The sequence below is a fragment of the Chiloscyllium punctatum genome, chromosome 12 (genome assembly GCF_047496795.1).
Source record: "Chiloscyllium punctatum isolate Juve2018m chromosome 12, sChiPun1.3, whole genome shotgun sequence".
NCBI lineage: Eukaryota > Metazoa > Chordata > Chondrichthyes > Orectolobiformes > Hemiscylliidae > Chiloscyllium > Chiloscyllium punctatum.
Window position 1 is genome coordinate 40,943,540 of NC_092750.1, and position 13,811 is coordinate 40,957,350.

Here is a 13,811-nt window from a genome sequence, read left to right on the forward strand (position 1 = left end):
TTTAATCAAATTCCTAGCTTCCTAAAATTCGCTTGCAGGACTTAATTCTTTCTTCTACCTGTGTTGTTGGTACCAATATATACCATGATCTCTGTCTGTTTGCCCTCCCCTTCACTATGTCCTACAGCCATCAATGACATCTTGACCCTGGCACCAGGGAGGTAACATTTCACCCTGGCCGCAGACACTCCTGTCTGGTCCCTTTACAACTGAATTTCCTACCCTCTTGTGTAGCAGTTCCACCCATGTGGCCATGTAGTTGACTTTCACCACTTTCATGTGCATAATCACCTCCCCTAACAATATCCTGCATGACCTGCTTTCCTCCACTTTGCTTGCTCTTTCCACCTATTCAGTCTGCTTCTGCAGTGTGAACATGTTATCCATGACATTGTGGATACTCCACAGTAAATTCCCCTGCAGCTCCAGCTCTGAAATGCAGTTACTTCAGCTGGACATACTTCCTGAACATATGGTCACCAGGACAGCTGAAGCATCCATTATTTGCCATGTAGCATAGGTGCAAACTTTGCTTCTATGAATTCTCTTAAACACATTAGTTCCTATCTTTTTCAAAACAAAATGCTAGAAATACTGTACACTTACCTCCCTTATGCTAACTTTACATTCCTTACCATACTTTGCTTATTTATATTATTTAATGGTCTTGGTCCAGACATTCATTTATTCCGGCAGTTTCTCAGATAACCCCTTCTTCTAAAAAATCACATTTTAAAATAACAATACAAGCAGCCTGCCACTCCCCAGGGTTATCATGGTTGGATGTGTTTTCTCAGTCAGCAGTCCCCTGAAACTGCAGCTGCTTAAGTAGAGCCCTTCTCTCAATAGATTCTCTTGCTGCTGTGTTGAAGCTGAAGTGCTGGGTCTCTGATCCTGGGCCTCAATATATCCTCTTGGTGAATCCCTCTCTCTGCTCTGCTCTACAAATTCATCTTCCACATTATCATTGTCCTTCTGATTTGTCCAGTCAAAATAGGGATTACGTTCACCAATAACATCCGTAGTGCTCTTTTTTACACACTTCCATTATTCACTGATTTATAATCTTTCTTACAGCCAGGAAATTCAGTTCAGGGGCCTAAAGACAACTTCTATCCGGGACATCCTTTCTTAGCTGTTCTTTAAACTGATTCGGCATTATGGTCTATTACACCTGTATCAGTACTCCTCACTGCACTGATACCTTCCTTTATTAACGTTGCTAGGATTTTCCTTTTTCCCTATTCTTCTAGAATGTTAAATACAATTGAATATTGAGTTCCAGACGTGGTCACCCTGCACCCACATCTCTGTAGTGGCTATAAAGTCAAATTCATTTATTTCGATGTGTGCTGTTAACTCATCTATTTTGTTGCAAATGTGACATACATTCAGATAAAGAGCCTTAAGTTTTGTCTTTGCACCATTATTACTTGCTCTGGTTCTAATTTCTAATTTCTCTGTTGCATATACTGTATTTTCTGCCATCTCCGGAAATCAGGAATACAAAAAGGGGACATGAGATAGCTTTGGCAAATAGAATTAAGGAGAATCTAAAGGGTTTTTACAAATATATTAAGGACAAAAGGGTAACTAGGGACAGAATAGGGCCCCTCAAAGATCAGCAAGGTGACCTTTGTGTGGAGCCACAGAAAATGGAGGAGATACTAAATGAATATTTTGCATCAGTATTCACTGTGGAAAAGGATATGGAAGATATAGACTGTAGGGAAATAGATGGTGACATCTTGCAAAATGTCCAGATTACAGAGGAGGAAGTGCTGGATGTCTTGAAACGGGTAAAAGTGGATAAATCTTGAAACGGGTAAAAGAGGATCAGGTGTATCTGAGACCTCTGTGGGGAGCAAGAGAAGTGATTGCTGGGCCTCTTGCTGAGATATTTGTATCATCGATAGTCACAGGTGAGGTGCCGGAAGACTGGAGGTTGGCAAACATGGTGCCACTGTTTAAGAAGGGCGGTAAAGACAAGCCAGGGAACTATAGACCGGTGAGCCTGATCTCGGTGGTGGGCAAGTTGTTGGAGGGAATCCTGAGGGACAGGATGTACATGTATTTGGAAAGGCAAGGACTGATTCGGGATAGTCAACATGGCTTTGTGCGTGGGAAATCATGTCTCACAAACTTGATTGAGTTTTTTGAAGAAGTAACAAAGAGAATTGATGAGGGCAGAGCAGTAGATGTGATCTATATGGACTTCAGGAAGGCGTTCGACAAGGTTCCCCATGGGATACTGATTAGCAAGGTTGGATCTCATGGAATACAGGGAGAACTAGCCATTTGGATACAGAACTGGCTCAAAGGTAGAAGACAGAGGGTGGTGGTAGAGGGTTGTTTTTCAGACTAGAGGCCTGTGACTAGTGGAGTGCCACAAGGATCAGTGCTGGGTCCTCTAATTTTTGTCATTTAAATGATTTGGATGCAAGCATAAGAGGTACAGTTAGTAAGTTTGCAGATGACACCAAAATTGGAGGTATAGTGGACAGCGAAGAGGGTTACCTCAGATTACAAGAGGATCTGGACCAGATGGGCCAATGGGCTGAGAAGTGGCAGATGGAGTTTAATTCAGATAAATGCGAGGTGCTGCATTTTGGGACAGCAAATCTTAGCAGGACTTATACACTTAATGGTAAGGTCCTAGGGAGTGTTGCTGAACAAAGAGACCTTGGAGTGCAGGTTCATAGCTCCTTGAAAGTGGAGTCGCAGGTCGGTAGGATGGTGAAGAAGGCATTTGGTATGCTTTCTTTTATTGGTCAGAGTATTGAGTACAGGAGTTGGGAGGTCATGTGCGGCTGTACAGGACATTGGTTAGGCCACTGTTGCAATATTGCATGCAATTCTGGTCTCCTTCCTATTGGAAAGATGTTGTGAAACTTGAAAGGGTTCAGAAAAGGTTTACAAAGATGTTGCCAGGGTTGGAGGATTTGAGCTATAGGGAGAGGCTGAACAAGCTGGGGTTGTTTTTCCTGGAGCATCGGAGACTGAGGGGTGACCTTATAGAGGTTTACAAAATTGTGAGAGGCATGGATCGGATAAATAGACAAAGTCTTTTCCCTGGGATCGGAGAGTCCAGAACTAGAGGGCATAGGTTTAGAGCGAGAGGGGAAAGATATAAAAGAGACCTATGGGGCAACGTTTTTATGCAGAGGATGGTACATGTAAGGAATGAGCTGCCAGAGGAAGTGGTGGAGGCTGGTACAATTGCAACATTTAAGAGGCATTTGAATAGGAAAGGTTTGGAGGGATATGGGCCGGGTGCTGGCATGTGGGACGAGATTGGGTTGGGATATCTGGTTGGCATGGATGGGTTGGACCGAAGGGTCTGTTTCCATGCTGTACACCTCTATGACTCGGGCTATTGTCCACCTCATGACTACCCACACTTCTGCTGTCTTGCTTCTTTTTGACTTTTAAAACTTCCCTTCAGTTGAACTCTTCCAACCCACTAATTAATTTAAACCCCTAACTGCAACCCTCGTTATGTGAATCACCAAGACACTGGTCTCAGCATGGTTCAAATGAAGCCTGCTCCAAACAAACAACCCTCTTTGCCAGTTCTGGTGTCAGTGCTCCATGAACTGGAATGCATTCCCTCCCACACTAATCTTTGAGCCACACATCTACTTCTTTAACCTTATTTATCCTACCCCAAATTGGACATTATTAACTTTGAGATTCTGCTTTTTAATTGAATTCTTCAGCAGAATCTACACCATCGGTACCTAATGGACCATGTCAATTGGATCCTTCCCCTCCCATTCCAAATTCCTCTCCAGCCAGTAGAGATGTCCTGAACCTTAGCACCAGATAACGAACATTGTCAGAAGCAGTAATCTCGTACTGATTGGACAAGGACACTGGCTCATGGTGCAAAGCTAAATTCTGGATCCCAATACCTGACCTGCATTCACACTCTGCTGTCCTTGATCATGGACCAAATTTGATGTGATTAATGTAAGGGGTGTGACTGTCTCTTGAAACAGGTTGCCCTGGTACCTCTCCCCTCCTTGAAGTATCTCAGTGTTTATAGCTGGGAATCCAGTTCAGTAACTCTGATCCGAAGTTCTTCAAGTAGCCAAAACTTGATGCACATGTGGTCACTGTGGATCGCAAAACAACACCCACACAGACATCCCTATTCTATTTATTTAATTACTTTGGATGTTAAATAGTTTAAAAGTGAATTTGTTAACAGTACTCTTTAGCTGTAATAATGTCTCCTAATTTAAACCACTTGACATATCAGAGGGGGCATGGCAGACATATACACCAATCAGCTACATGCTTTCCTGTGACACTGCACTTTGGCTCTGACAGGTAGAAACAGACTGAAGGGCTCTCTGCTCCTGGTTTGATCTCCCACTGTTGCTGCCCTTCTCACTCTGATCCGCCCAGACCGTCTGCTTCCCAGGTAATGCTGACCTGCTGCACACTCCTCTCAGCCTCCCCCAAGATTGAAATCAGAGAGCCGAGAGGATTCCAATGCAGTTATTCAATTCGTTAATAATTAAACTAGTCCTGTGTAATAATTAAACTAACTTCACAACTTATCTCAAGCATGTTCAATACATCTCTCCCCCAAAGACCCTTTACACTCCACAACTTGAGTTGGAGGGGAGAGGTACCAGGGCATCTTGTTTCAGGAGACAGTCACACCCCTTACATTAATCACATCAAATCTGCTCCGTGATCAGGGACAGCAGAGTGTGAATGCAAGTCAGGTACTTGGATCCAGAATTTAGCTTTGGAGCATGAGACAGTGTCCTTGTCCAATCAGTACGAGATTACTGTACCAACTATGCTGGCCACTTGCCACAATACCTGAAGCTTCTCTGTCCCCTGCTGCCAGATCTGATCCCACCTCTGGCCCTCTGTCTCCTCCCAGCCATTGAGACTCATTGTACACACTCCAGACACACACACACACACACACAATGTTCCCCCACCAGGATAAACATCCCTGTCATCTTGCCTTGGAACCCATTGTAACCTAAACCTGACACTGCTCCTCTGGGCCCCCAATGGATCTGATATCTCCCACCCACGTTGACCAGCCTAAGCATGATCACTTACCAGGTCTCTTGCCACCACAGACTATGGCGTCTTATTTGTTTAGTACCTTATCCCTAGGTCCCCCTTTAGAATTGTACCCCTTATTATCTGTTGTCTTCCAATGTCCTTACTACCAAAGTGCACCCTCTCACATTTCTCTGGATTGAACCTCATCTGCCATGTATCCACCCACCACTAACTTGTACCACATTGTCGTTCACATAGTTTCAATTCTTTCAAGTTTGCGTCATCTTTGTCAACCATCTAATATCTCTAAGGCCAGATTTTGGCAGTTGAGATGGATTGCTCGAGTTGGAAAATGTCCCCTTTTCCTCAACTTTCCTCAGTTAATATACCCTGAAATTCCTGATTCTTACTTCAGAAGGGAGGTTATCGTTGCAGCAGAGAGTCAGACCTGGTGACCCTGGAAGCACAGAATGGACAGATGTGGGGATGGGTGAATGCCGGGCAGGCTGGATTGAAGATCTATTTTGGTTTTCCAGGACTTTCATTTAGAAGTTTACAGGCAATTAGTTCTCACATCCAAACTAGCCATGATGACTCCTCATACCCTCCATGCTAACTCATGACCCCATCCATCTCATGATCCTTCATATCTGCCATACCAACTCAATGACACCTCTTGACCCAGCAAAAAAAAAATAGGTCTGCATACCATCTATGCCACCACCATAGTCAATTACCCAACATCCACTAGAAGCAGACCTCAAAAACTAATTGATGAGACAAAATAAACTACTAACAATCCAAATAGGGCTCTCATCCCACACACGACCATGTAAAGAAACCTTTCATTCATTAAAAAATGATTCAAAGCTTTTGAATTTTTTTTGTGTGATTTCATCTCTTAAAAAAAAAACAAATTTATCTTTATTAGCCACATCAAGGCAAGTCAATTATGTAATTTTCTCTTTAAGCTGTCATACTGTGAACTGAGAACCCCTCGAAGAGATAGTACTGCTTGAAAGTCAGCCAAACTTTCATAATGACACTATAATTGATTTGAATGAACAATAGCATTGACCTCTACTGAAGCTACTTGGCCATATGCTAACTTTTATTCTAATGTCCACCTGCCAAAGCAGTTTATTTTGAAAAAAAAGCAATCACTGACAGCAACAACCTGTATTTTCATTTGAAGCTTAAACAGTGAGGCTCTTAATAAAATCTTCAGACTGTGACATTATCAACCATACAGGTACATTTATATCTATTCCATCAGTGACTCTTGCACTGTGGGTGAAAGGGTTTGGACCAGCCAAAATAGGGCCCATTTGAACTCAGCAGGATCAGTCCAACTGAACTGAGCAAAGTTTGGATTTCCTATCTACATGATTTACAATCTTACCCTTGCCCATCAGCAAGATTTGGATCTGTTGGAAATAGGACAGACATCTGGTTTATATTGCACTTTTAAAGATGTATGCTTTCTTTCTGGATCTGGAAAATATTGGCCCATTTGGAAAAAGAATCCAATAAGATATTAAGTTTAATGTTGACAATCATTAAGATTGAGATTGGTTGAAAGGATGTTTGAAGAAGATTCTAAAGAAACTTTGAGAGAAAAGAACCAGATATATAGTTGCATTGCAAAACAAATTTAGCATTAAGAAGGTAGAACTGGAGAGCAGAACTAATTACATAACTCTTTCAAAATGTCAGTACAACTCTGATGGGCTGAATCATTCTTCTATTCTGTATCATCATATGAATCTGCGCTTGGGGATACTGAAGTTAACTGTAGCACCCCTACTGTCATTCCAACTGAGTTCAGATAACTCTGTCAGTACATATTGCAAATCAAATCTGAGACCTTCTGGTTTGTGTTACTCAGTTACATGCTAACTTTCTCATGAATAACTAGGGGAACTGCATATTATTACTTTAATTTTATTTAGAAGCACCAATATTGCTTGCCCATAGTCAGTAATAAGGATCTAATTTGTGTTTCAAGAATATTGAAACTTACTCAAAGTATACCACCTAAAGGAGTGTTACAGGATTAATAGGTTCTGTAAGTACAAAAATATCAAGTGACATATATTATAATATGAGAAATTGAGCCCATAGTTACTGCAATCACTAATATAACGGGATGCTACCTTTTCATATTTACCTTCAATGGAAAAATTAGAACAGCTTTATTAGTTTATGGCCGATTTGTACTATAATTGTGGTGATGAGGGGGTCAGGTAGCTCAGCTGGCTGGTTAAAATGCAGATTAACATGAAATATATGGGTAACATTTCTGTGCGGGCTGAATTCACCATGAAGGACCTGTCTTCTCAACCTTGCCACATGCTTGAGGCATGGCGACCCCCAGGTTAAACTACAATGAGTTGTCTCAGAGAGCAGCCCTAGCCCTGTGGTCCTTTGGGACTTTTACCATACTTATTTGTAATCCTTCTTTGTCGTTACTATTTGAATTGAATGACACTATCCATCTCCTTGGAGGTGGTGAGAATTCTAGGTAAGAAGGTCCACGAATGACCTTCTCAGCCTACTGTTAAGTAAGGTCAATTAATGGCCACTTAAGGGCCTCAACCCACTAACTCCATGATCACCTGTTTCTCTGGTGAGCGACAAAGGAGGAAATCACGATGACCTGCTGCCAGGTTGGACTGGGCCTCCAATCAGTCCAAGCTGGAGATAGTTAGAGGGATGGTTGGAGGCAAGGGCTTGGCTTTTGAAAGTCACCTTACTGCCTTTGCTTTACACTACTCCTTCGCTTCAAGTGACTACCAGCCTGTGTTAATAGGATAAAGAAGATTTTTCCTCTTTTTCTTGGATCCTCTGAGGAGGAGGAGGCCTGGTTTGGTGAACTTGAGGATGCAGAAGCTGCCAGCCTCTGATTGGTCAACAGCTTCTGGTGACCTGGGATGCCAGTGTTGAACCCAGTGATTTGCTAAAAAATCTGTCCCCACTTTCTCATTTACTCTTACTGAGATGATTTGTGGGTGATAAGGTTTTCTTTGGTGGTGGGAATTAGTTGCCACCTGACAAACTCAGGAGGTAAAAACAACGAGGTAAAAACTTTATCCCTGATGAAGGGCTTTTGCCCGAAACGTTGATTTCGCTGCTCCTTGGATGCTGCCTGAACTACTGTGCTCTTCCAGCACCACTAATCCAGAACCTGACAAACTCATCCCATATTTAACCAAAAATGGGAAAGTTTCACCCAGAGGCATGGTTCTCTGATTATGTATTCAGTATATAAAAATCAGATACTTAATTTGTTAATATTATCAAAAAGGTTTTCTCACCTTGACAAGTCTGATGAGGATTTTTAGCTGGTAGATGTGAAGCTGTAGATCCATACGATCTGTTAGCCAGGTGCAGATCACATTCATGGAACTTGTGTACCATTGCTGAAAAAGAAAAATGTGACACTCTCCAGCATAAGAATTAAAGTTGCTTAGTATTGAAATATATGTTTCTGGAGACTCAATATTAAATGCTTGAAATGAATGAATGAATGCAATGATTAGGGATGCCATTGTGGGCACAATGCATTTTGAACAAAATAAGTTAGGTCGTAACAAGTATTGGCACAAACCTCATTGCAATTTTTGTAGTAATTTTGCTGTGGCAAAATTTGTATTCATATGTTACAATCACATAAATGACTCCAGCTCTGTTGTTACTTTGAAAGAGGGAAGTACTTGTGTTAATATAACACCTTTTGCAACCTCAAGACATTCTGAACTCCTTTACAGTGTTGAAGTGTAACCACTATTATAATGTAAGTCATGGCAGCCAACTTAGAAGTCCTATAAACCACAATACGAAAATGATCATATCATATTTTTCTTTTAAAAAAAAAGGTGATGTTAGTTGCCTGAAGGACACAATTACACATTCATATTATACCAACTATTCTAGTTTTATTCTACTGTAAAATGGAACAAATTACAGTATTGCATGACCTCAGTATCCCAGATTTGCGCATGCCGTATTTTCAAGTACTGTGATATTGTCTCCACCAAGGATCAGTACACTGACAGTAATTTAAACCAGGAACATTCCACATTTAATTTCCTTTTCTGTGCAGAATTAGAGGCACTTATCTGGGGATGATGGTGGGAGTGATACCAATTGGCCTAATCATCCTTTGAGAGGCCAGGGAAAACAGTCTGCTAGAGTCTCAGATCCTGGCTTCTGCCCAGTATCAACGTTGGAAATCTGTGGGTATTAGGCAAGGACAGGATCAAGTTTGTTATCGCCTTCCAAATTCAAATGCTGCTGGCATTTAAATTATGGCTTCACACATGAAGAATGGGCACCTCAGTGAGGTTAAAAAAAACTGCTTCAATGGAACTGCAACACCGATGAAGAACAGTTTCAGTTGATCTGCTTATACCTGCTCATTCGAATATTAACCCTATTGTTTGTGAACATGATCACTCCAAAGGTAGAACATTTCTGAGTGAAATTCCAGTTGAAACATCTTGCTATGTGCACAAAAGATAACAGGTTTTTCATATGTCTGCATTAGCGGTCTGTGGAGAAGCTGGACGCAGGGAAATGCTTTTCTGCAATAGTTAGTTTCCTACAATGAATTCTAATTAGGCACAATTATAAGACCAACAGAACTGAAATTTTCCGCTTCTATGCTACAGTGTTTATTTGATATATGCTTAAAGATGACAAGTAAATGTTGTGACAATAACATGTCAATATATCTGACAATACGGCATGCTGCACCATGCTGCATCAATGCAGCTGGTTCCAGGTTAGGAACAATCAGACCAAACTTGTAATTGATTGCAATTAAACTATTGTGACTTCTCTGAACATCATATTGCGATTCATCTTGTATCAATTAGCTCCAAAGATAGTAAATAGTAAACTGCATTAGCAATTATCTAACATTCAAGTGCTGCTTGATTAGGAATACTGTAGTATTACTTAAATATTATTTCTGCTGAAATACAATGAGTACAGTAAATTGTGCTTTCTGAGATACTTTCACAATGTGTTTACTTTCGATAGTGTTTTGGTGGTGGTGAGTTATAGATCATTCAGAGAATCCAAACTACTGTGGCAACACATACTTTTCCATGCATGAAGCTATGGGTAGTGATGATTGATTATATGACCAGGCCTCTCTCCTACTCTACAGCCTGTTAATTGTGTATGTTGGAAGGATTTTCAGGCTTATAACTAATCGGTTTGGATGTGATGTGAAGGTATCTTTCTTGGCCATCAAGTCCTGACATCGAACTCTAACCCAAAGGGTTGAATCTTATAGAGGTCTGAGCAACGTGGATTATGGTGAGATTTGTGGCAGGATCAGATGAGAAATCTGGTGAAGCCTATTTCGATGTTGGGAGCAATTTGCGCTATCTTTTATGCTTTTCACAAGCGGACAACTGACGCTCATTATTTACTGTTAAACACCATGTTGACATCACAACTCACTTCATAATATTTATCCTTCCATCATATCAAACTCACCAAATAAACTAGACATCAGGAAAACCCAGATAGGAAACCAGAGTGAGCATCTGGTGGATTCAATTTGCCATTTGCTCCAAATGACCTCAGAGTTTGAAATGGGGCACCAACATTTCAAAGCATGCTCCATTGACATTGGTCACATACATCCACATCCACAGACACTGGCATCTGATACTTGCCAGACTCTAAAAACCTGAATGACACATTTCTGACCCACAATTAGTATACTTCTGCACTTCCGACTATCATTGTAATGCTGCAGCAAGGACACTGTGCAACAGTGACACGTACCCAGATCATGGATTGGACTGGGCTGCATCTCTGGGCTTTTCACTCACTGTCACAATGCTCATTCACTTTGAACCTACCTGGATGAGTACAACATTGCCTTGCCTTTTTGCGCTTTGCCGTTGCAGCCAGAGATACCCAATCTCTGGAAATTCCTGATAAAGGGCTTTTGCCGAAATATCAATTTTCCTGGCTCCACAGATGCTGTCTGACTTGCTACGCTTTTCCAGCACCACTCTAATCTTGACTCTATCTCCAGCATCTGCAGTACCCACTTCTGCCTAGCACACCAGTCTAACTTAAATGTAGTCTGGATTTCAACTTCAATTGGCCTCAGGTTCCAAGTTAAGGTTAAAAATCACACACCACCAGGTTATAGTCCAAAAAGTATATTTGGAAGCACTAGCTTTCAGAGCACTGCTCCTTCATCAGGCAACTGTGAAGCAGGATCATAAGACACAGAATTTAAAGTGAAAGATTACAGTGTCATGCAAATACAGTGTCATACGTTGTCCGCCCTAGTCCAACACAGCTTCCCCACATCACTTTTCAAGATAGGGATTATTTCCTGTGACAACATTAAGCTTTTCTTCCAGGTCTTTGCCTTCACATCTTGTTCTTCAGCATTTGCACTCTACTGGGATCCATCCTTTAGGCTTCTTACCTTCTCCAGATCTGTTCATTAAGAACTGCTGTCTACATTTCTCTGCTCCCGCTACTCACTCTAATCTGTTTCCCTATGACTTTGCTGCGCTACATTGTCTTCAATCTAACCTCAACATTGTCATCCACTCTCCTGACAATGCAGTGCTGGAGAATCAACCTCTTTCTTCAAGAGGCCAATTGCTAATTCTCTGACACTTCTTCCTAATTTAACTTGGGCCATGACCCCACCACTGAGCATTAAGCCATTGTCATCACGTTTGTCACTAACCTCTAAAGATCTTCTCCACATGGCTATAACCTTTGAAACCTGAACACTCCATAAAATATAAAAATGGGACTTTGGCACTTTTTTGTGCAACAACTCAGAAGTTCTGACATGTTCGGTTCTGCTGCAGGGGTTTGACTAAAAAGATTTTTTTGCAGCGTTTATCCAATGACAAGCATTTGCTTTTCACACAGAAAAATCATTTTTGTTACATCGAACAATCTGGACTTTTCTTTCCAAAGACTGACAAACACTATTCTGGTAGACCAATAGTTTCAGCCTGTTATATTGGTTATTGAATGGAATTCTCATTATTTCCTGTCTACACTTGTGAATTTTCCAAATATCCTTTGTTGCTTTAATAGTTTTCACTTTTCTGGCCCTAATCACCTTACCTTCAATATGGCGGCCAATCTCTCTGCATCTTGATCCCCTAACAGGAAGTTCTGAAAGTTCTCTACTTCTTCCATGTACGGACGACAACCAGTATCAATCCATGAATCAGTAACCTCTGTCTGGCTAAACCAGTTCTCACATTGAAAAAAATCTCCTTCAACTAATTCTTCAAAATGAAAAAAAGGTGCTGTAAGGGTACCCATATTGATGACTACTGTATATCAGTGCCATTTCCTGTCCAGAAGTGGAAAATATGATCAACAGTGCTGTCAAGTAGCATGTGTTGTGAAACACAATAATCTGCTCACTAACATTCAGTTTGGGTTTTGTCAGGGCCATTCAGTTTTTCATGATATTGATTCAAGCATGGAAAACTCCAAAGGGGATAGTAACTGCATTCGACAACAAGAATGCATTTGACTGAGTGTGGCATTAACGAGTCCTAACCAAACTAAAGTCAATGGGAATCAGGGGTTAGAGTCAAACCTGGCACAAAGAAAAATAATTGTGGTTATTGGTGGTCAGTCACCTTGGTTTCAAGAAATCTCAACACGAGTTCTTCAAGGTAACATCCTAGGCCAAACCATCTTCAGTGGCTTCATAAGTGACCTCCCACCCATCATAAGGTTTGAAGTGGGGACGTTCACTGATAATTACATAACATGCCGTACTACTTGCAACTTCTTATTTACTGAAGTAGTCCAAGTCCAAATGTAACAAGGACTGAACAATATCCAGGCTTAGGCTGACAAGTATCAATAAAATCTGTGGCACTTAAGTGCTAGGCAATGACCATCTACAATATGAAATAATTTAACCATTCCTTCTTTGCAAGCAATGGCAATACAACACTGAATCCCCCACTGTCAACACACTGGGGATTACCATTGACTAGAAACTGAACTAGACTAGCTATGTACATACTTTACAGATCAGAGCTAGGAATCATGCAAATTACTTATATCTTGAGTCACCAAAGCCAGGTCACCATCTACAGGCACAAGTAGGGAATCATAGAGTCCCTACAGTATCGTAGAATCCCTACAGTGTTGAAGCAGGCCCTTTGGCCCAATAAACCGACCCCTCCATAGAGTAACCCACACAGACCCATTCCCCTCCTCACTTCAGTACTTGCCTGGATGAGTGTAGCTCCAAAAACACAAGAAGCTTGACATCATTTAGGAAAAGCAATCTGCTTGACTGGCACCACCCAAACCTCACACCCTCCACGACTGATGCACAGTGGCAGTGGTACGTTTCATCTACAAGATACAGTGCAACAACTCACCAACACTCTTTTGACATCATCTTCCAAACCTGTGGCCACTACCAATGGAAGGACAAGGGCAGCAGATACATAGGAATATCACCACCTGCACCTTCCCCTCCAAGCTACTCACCATCCTTACTTGGAAATATTTTGCTGTTCCTTCAGTGTTGCTGGGTCAAAATCCTGAAACTTAATCTCGAACACAACTGTGGATGTACTGACACCAGATGGACTGCAGTAGTTCACCAGGGCAACTAGAGATGTACAATAAAGCCCAAATCTCATGAATTATTAAAAACCTCATATTGTAATATATTCAACTGTTGCAATGCATTCTGCTTTGCATTCTTTCTTTTGACATATCATCCTGGTTGT

The 13,811-nt window shown here is 41.3% G+C and overlaps 1 protein-coding gene across 15 annotated transcripts in view; it reads right to left on the bottom strand.

Annotated features, from left to right (window-relative positions):
• Positions 1-13,811, bottom strand: part of cadpsa (Ca2+-dependent activator protein for secretion a) — a 573,081-nt gene that overhangs the window by 12,817 nt on the left and 546,453 nt on the right. For all 15 annotated transcript variants that reach the window (XM_072582448.1, XM_072582444.1, XM_072582443.1 and 12 more), the window contains one exon: positions 8,355-8,459. In XM_072582448.1, coding sequence (XP_072438549.1) covers positions 8,355-8,459 — 105 coding nt within the window. The remainder of the gene's footprint in view (positions 1-8,354; positions 8,460-13,811) is intronic.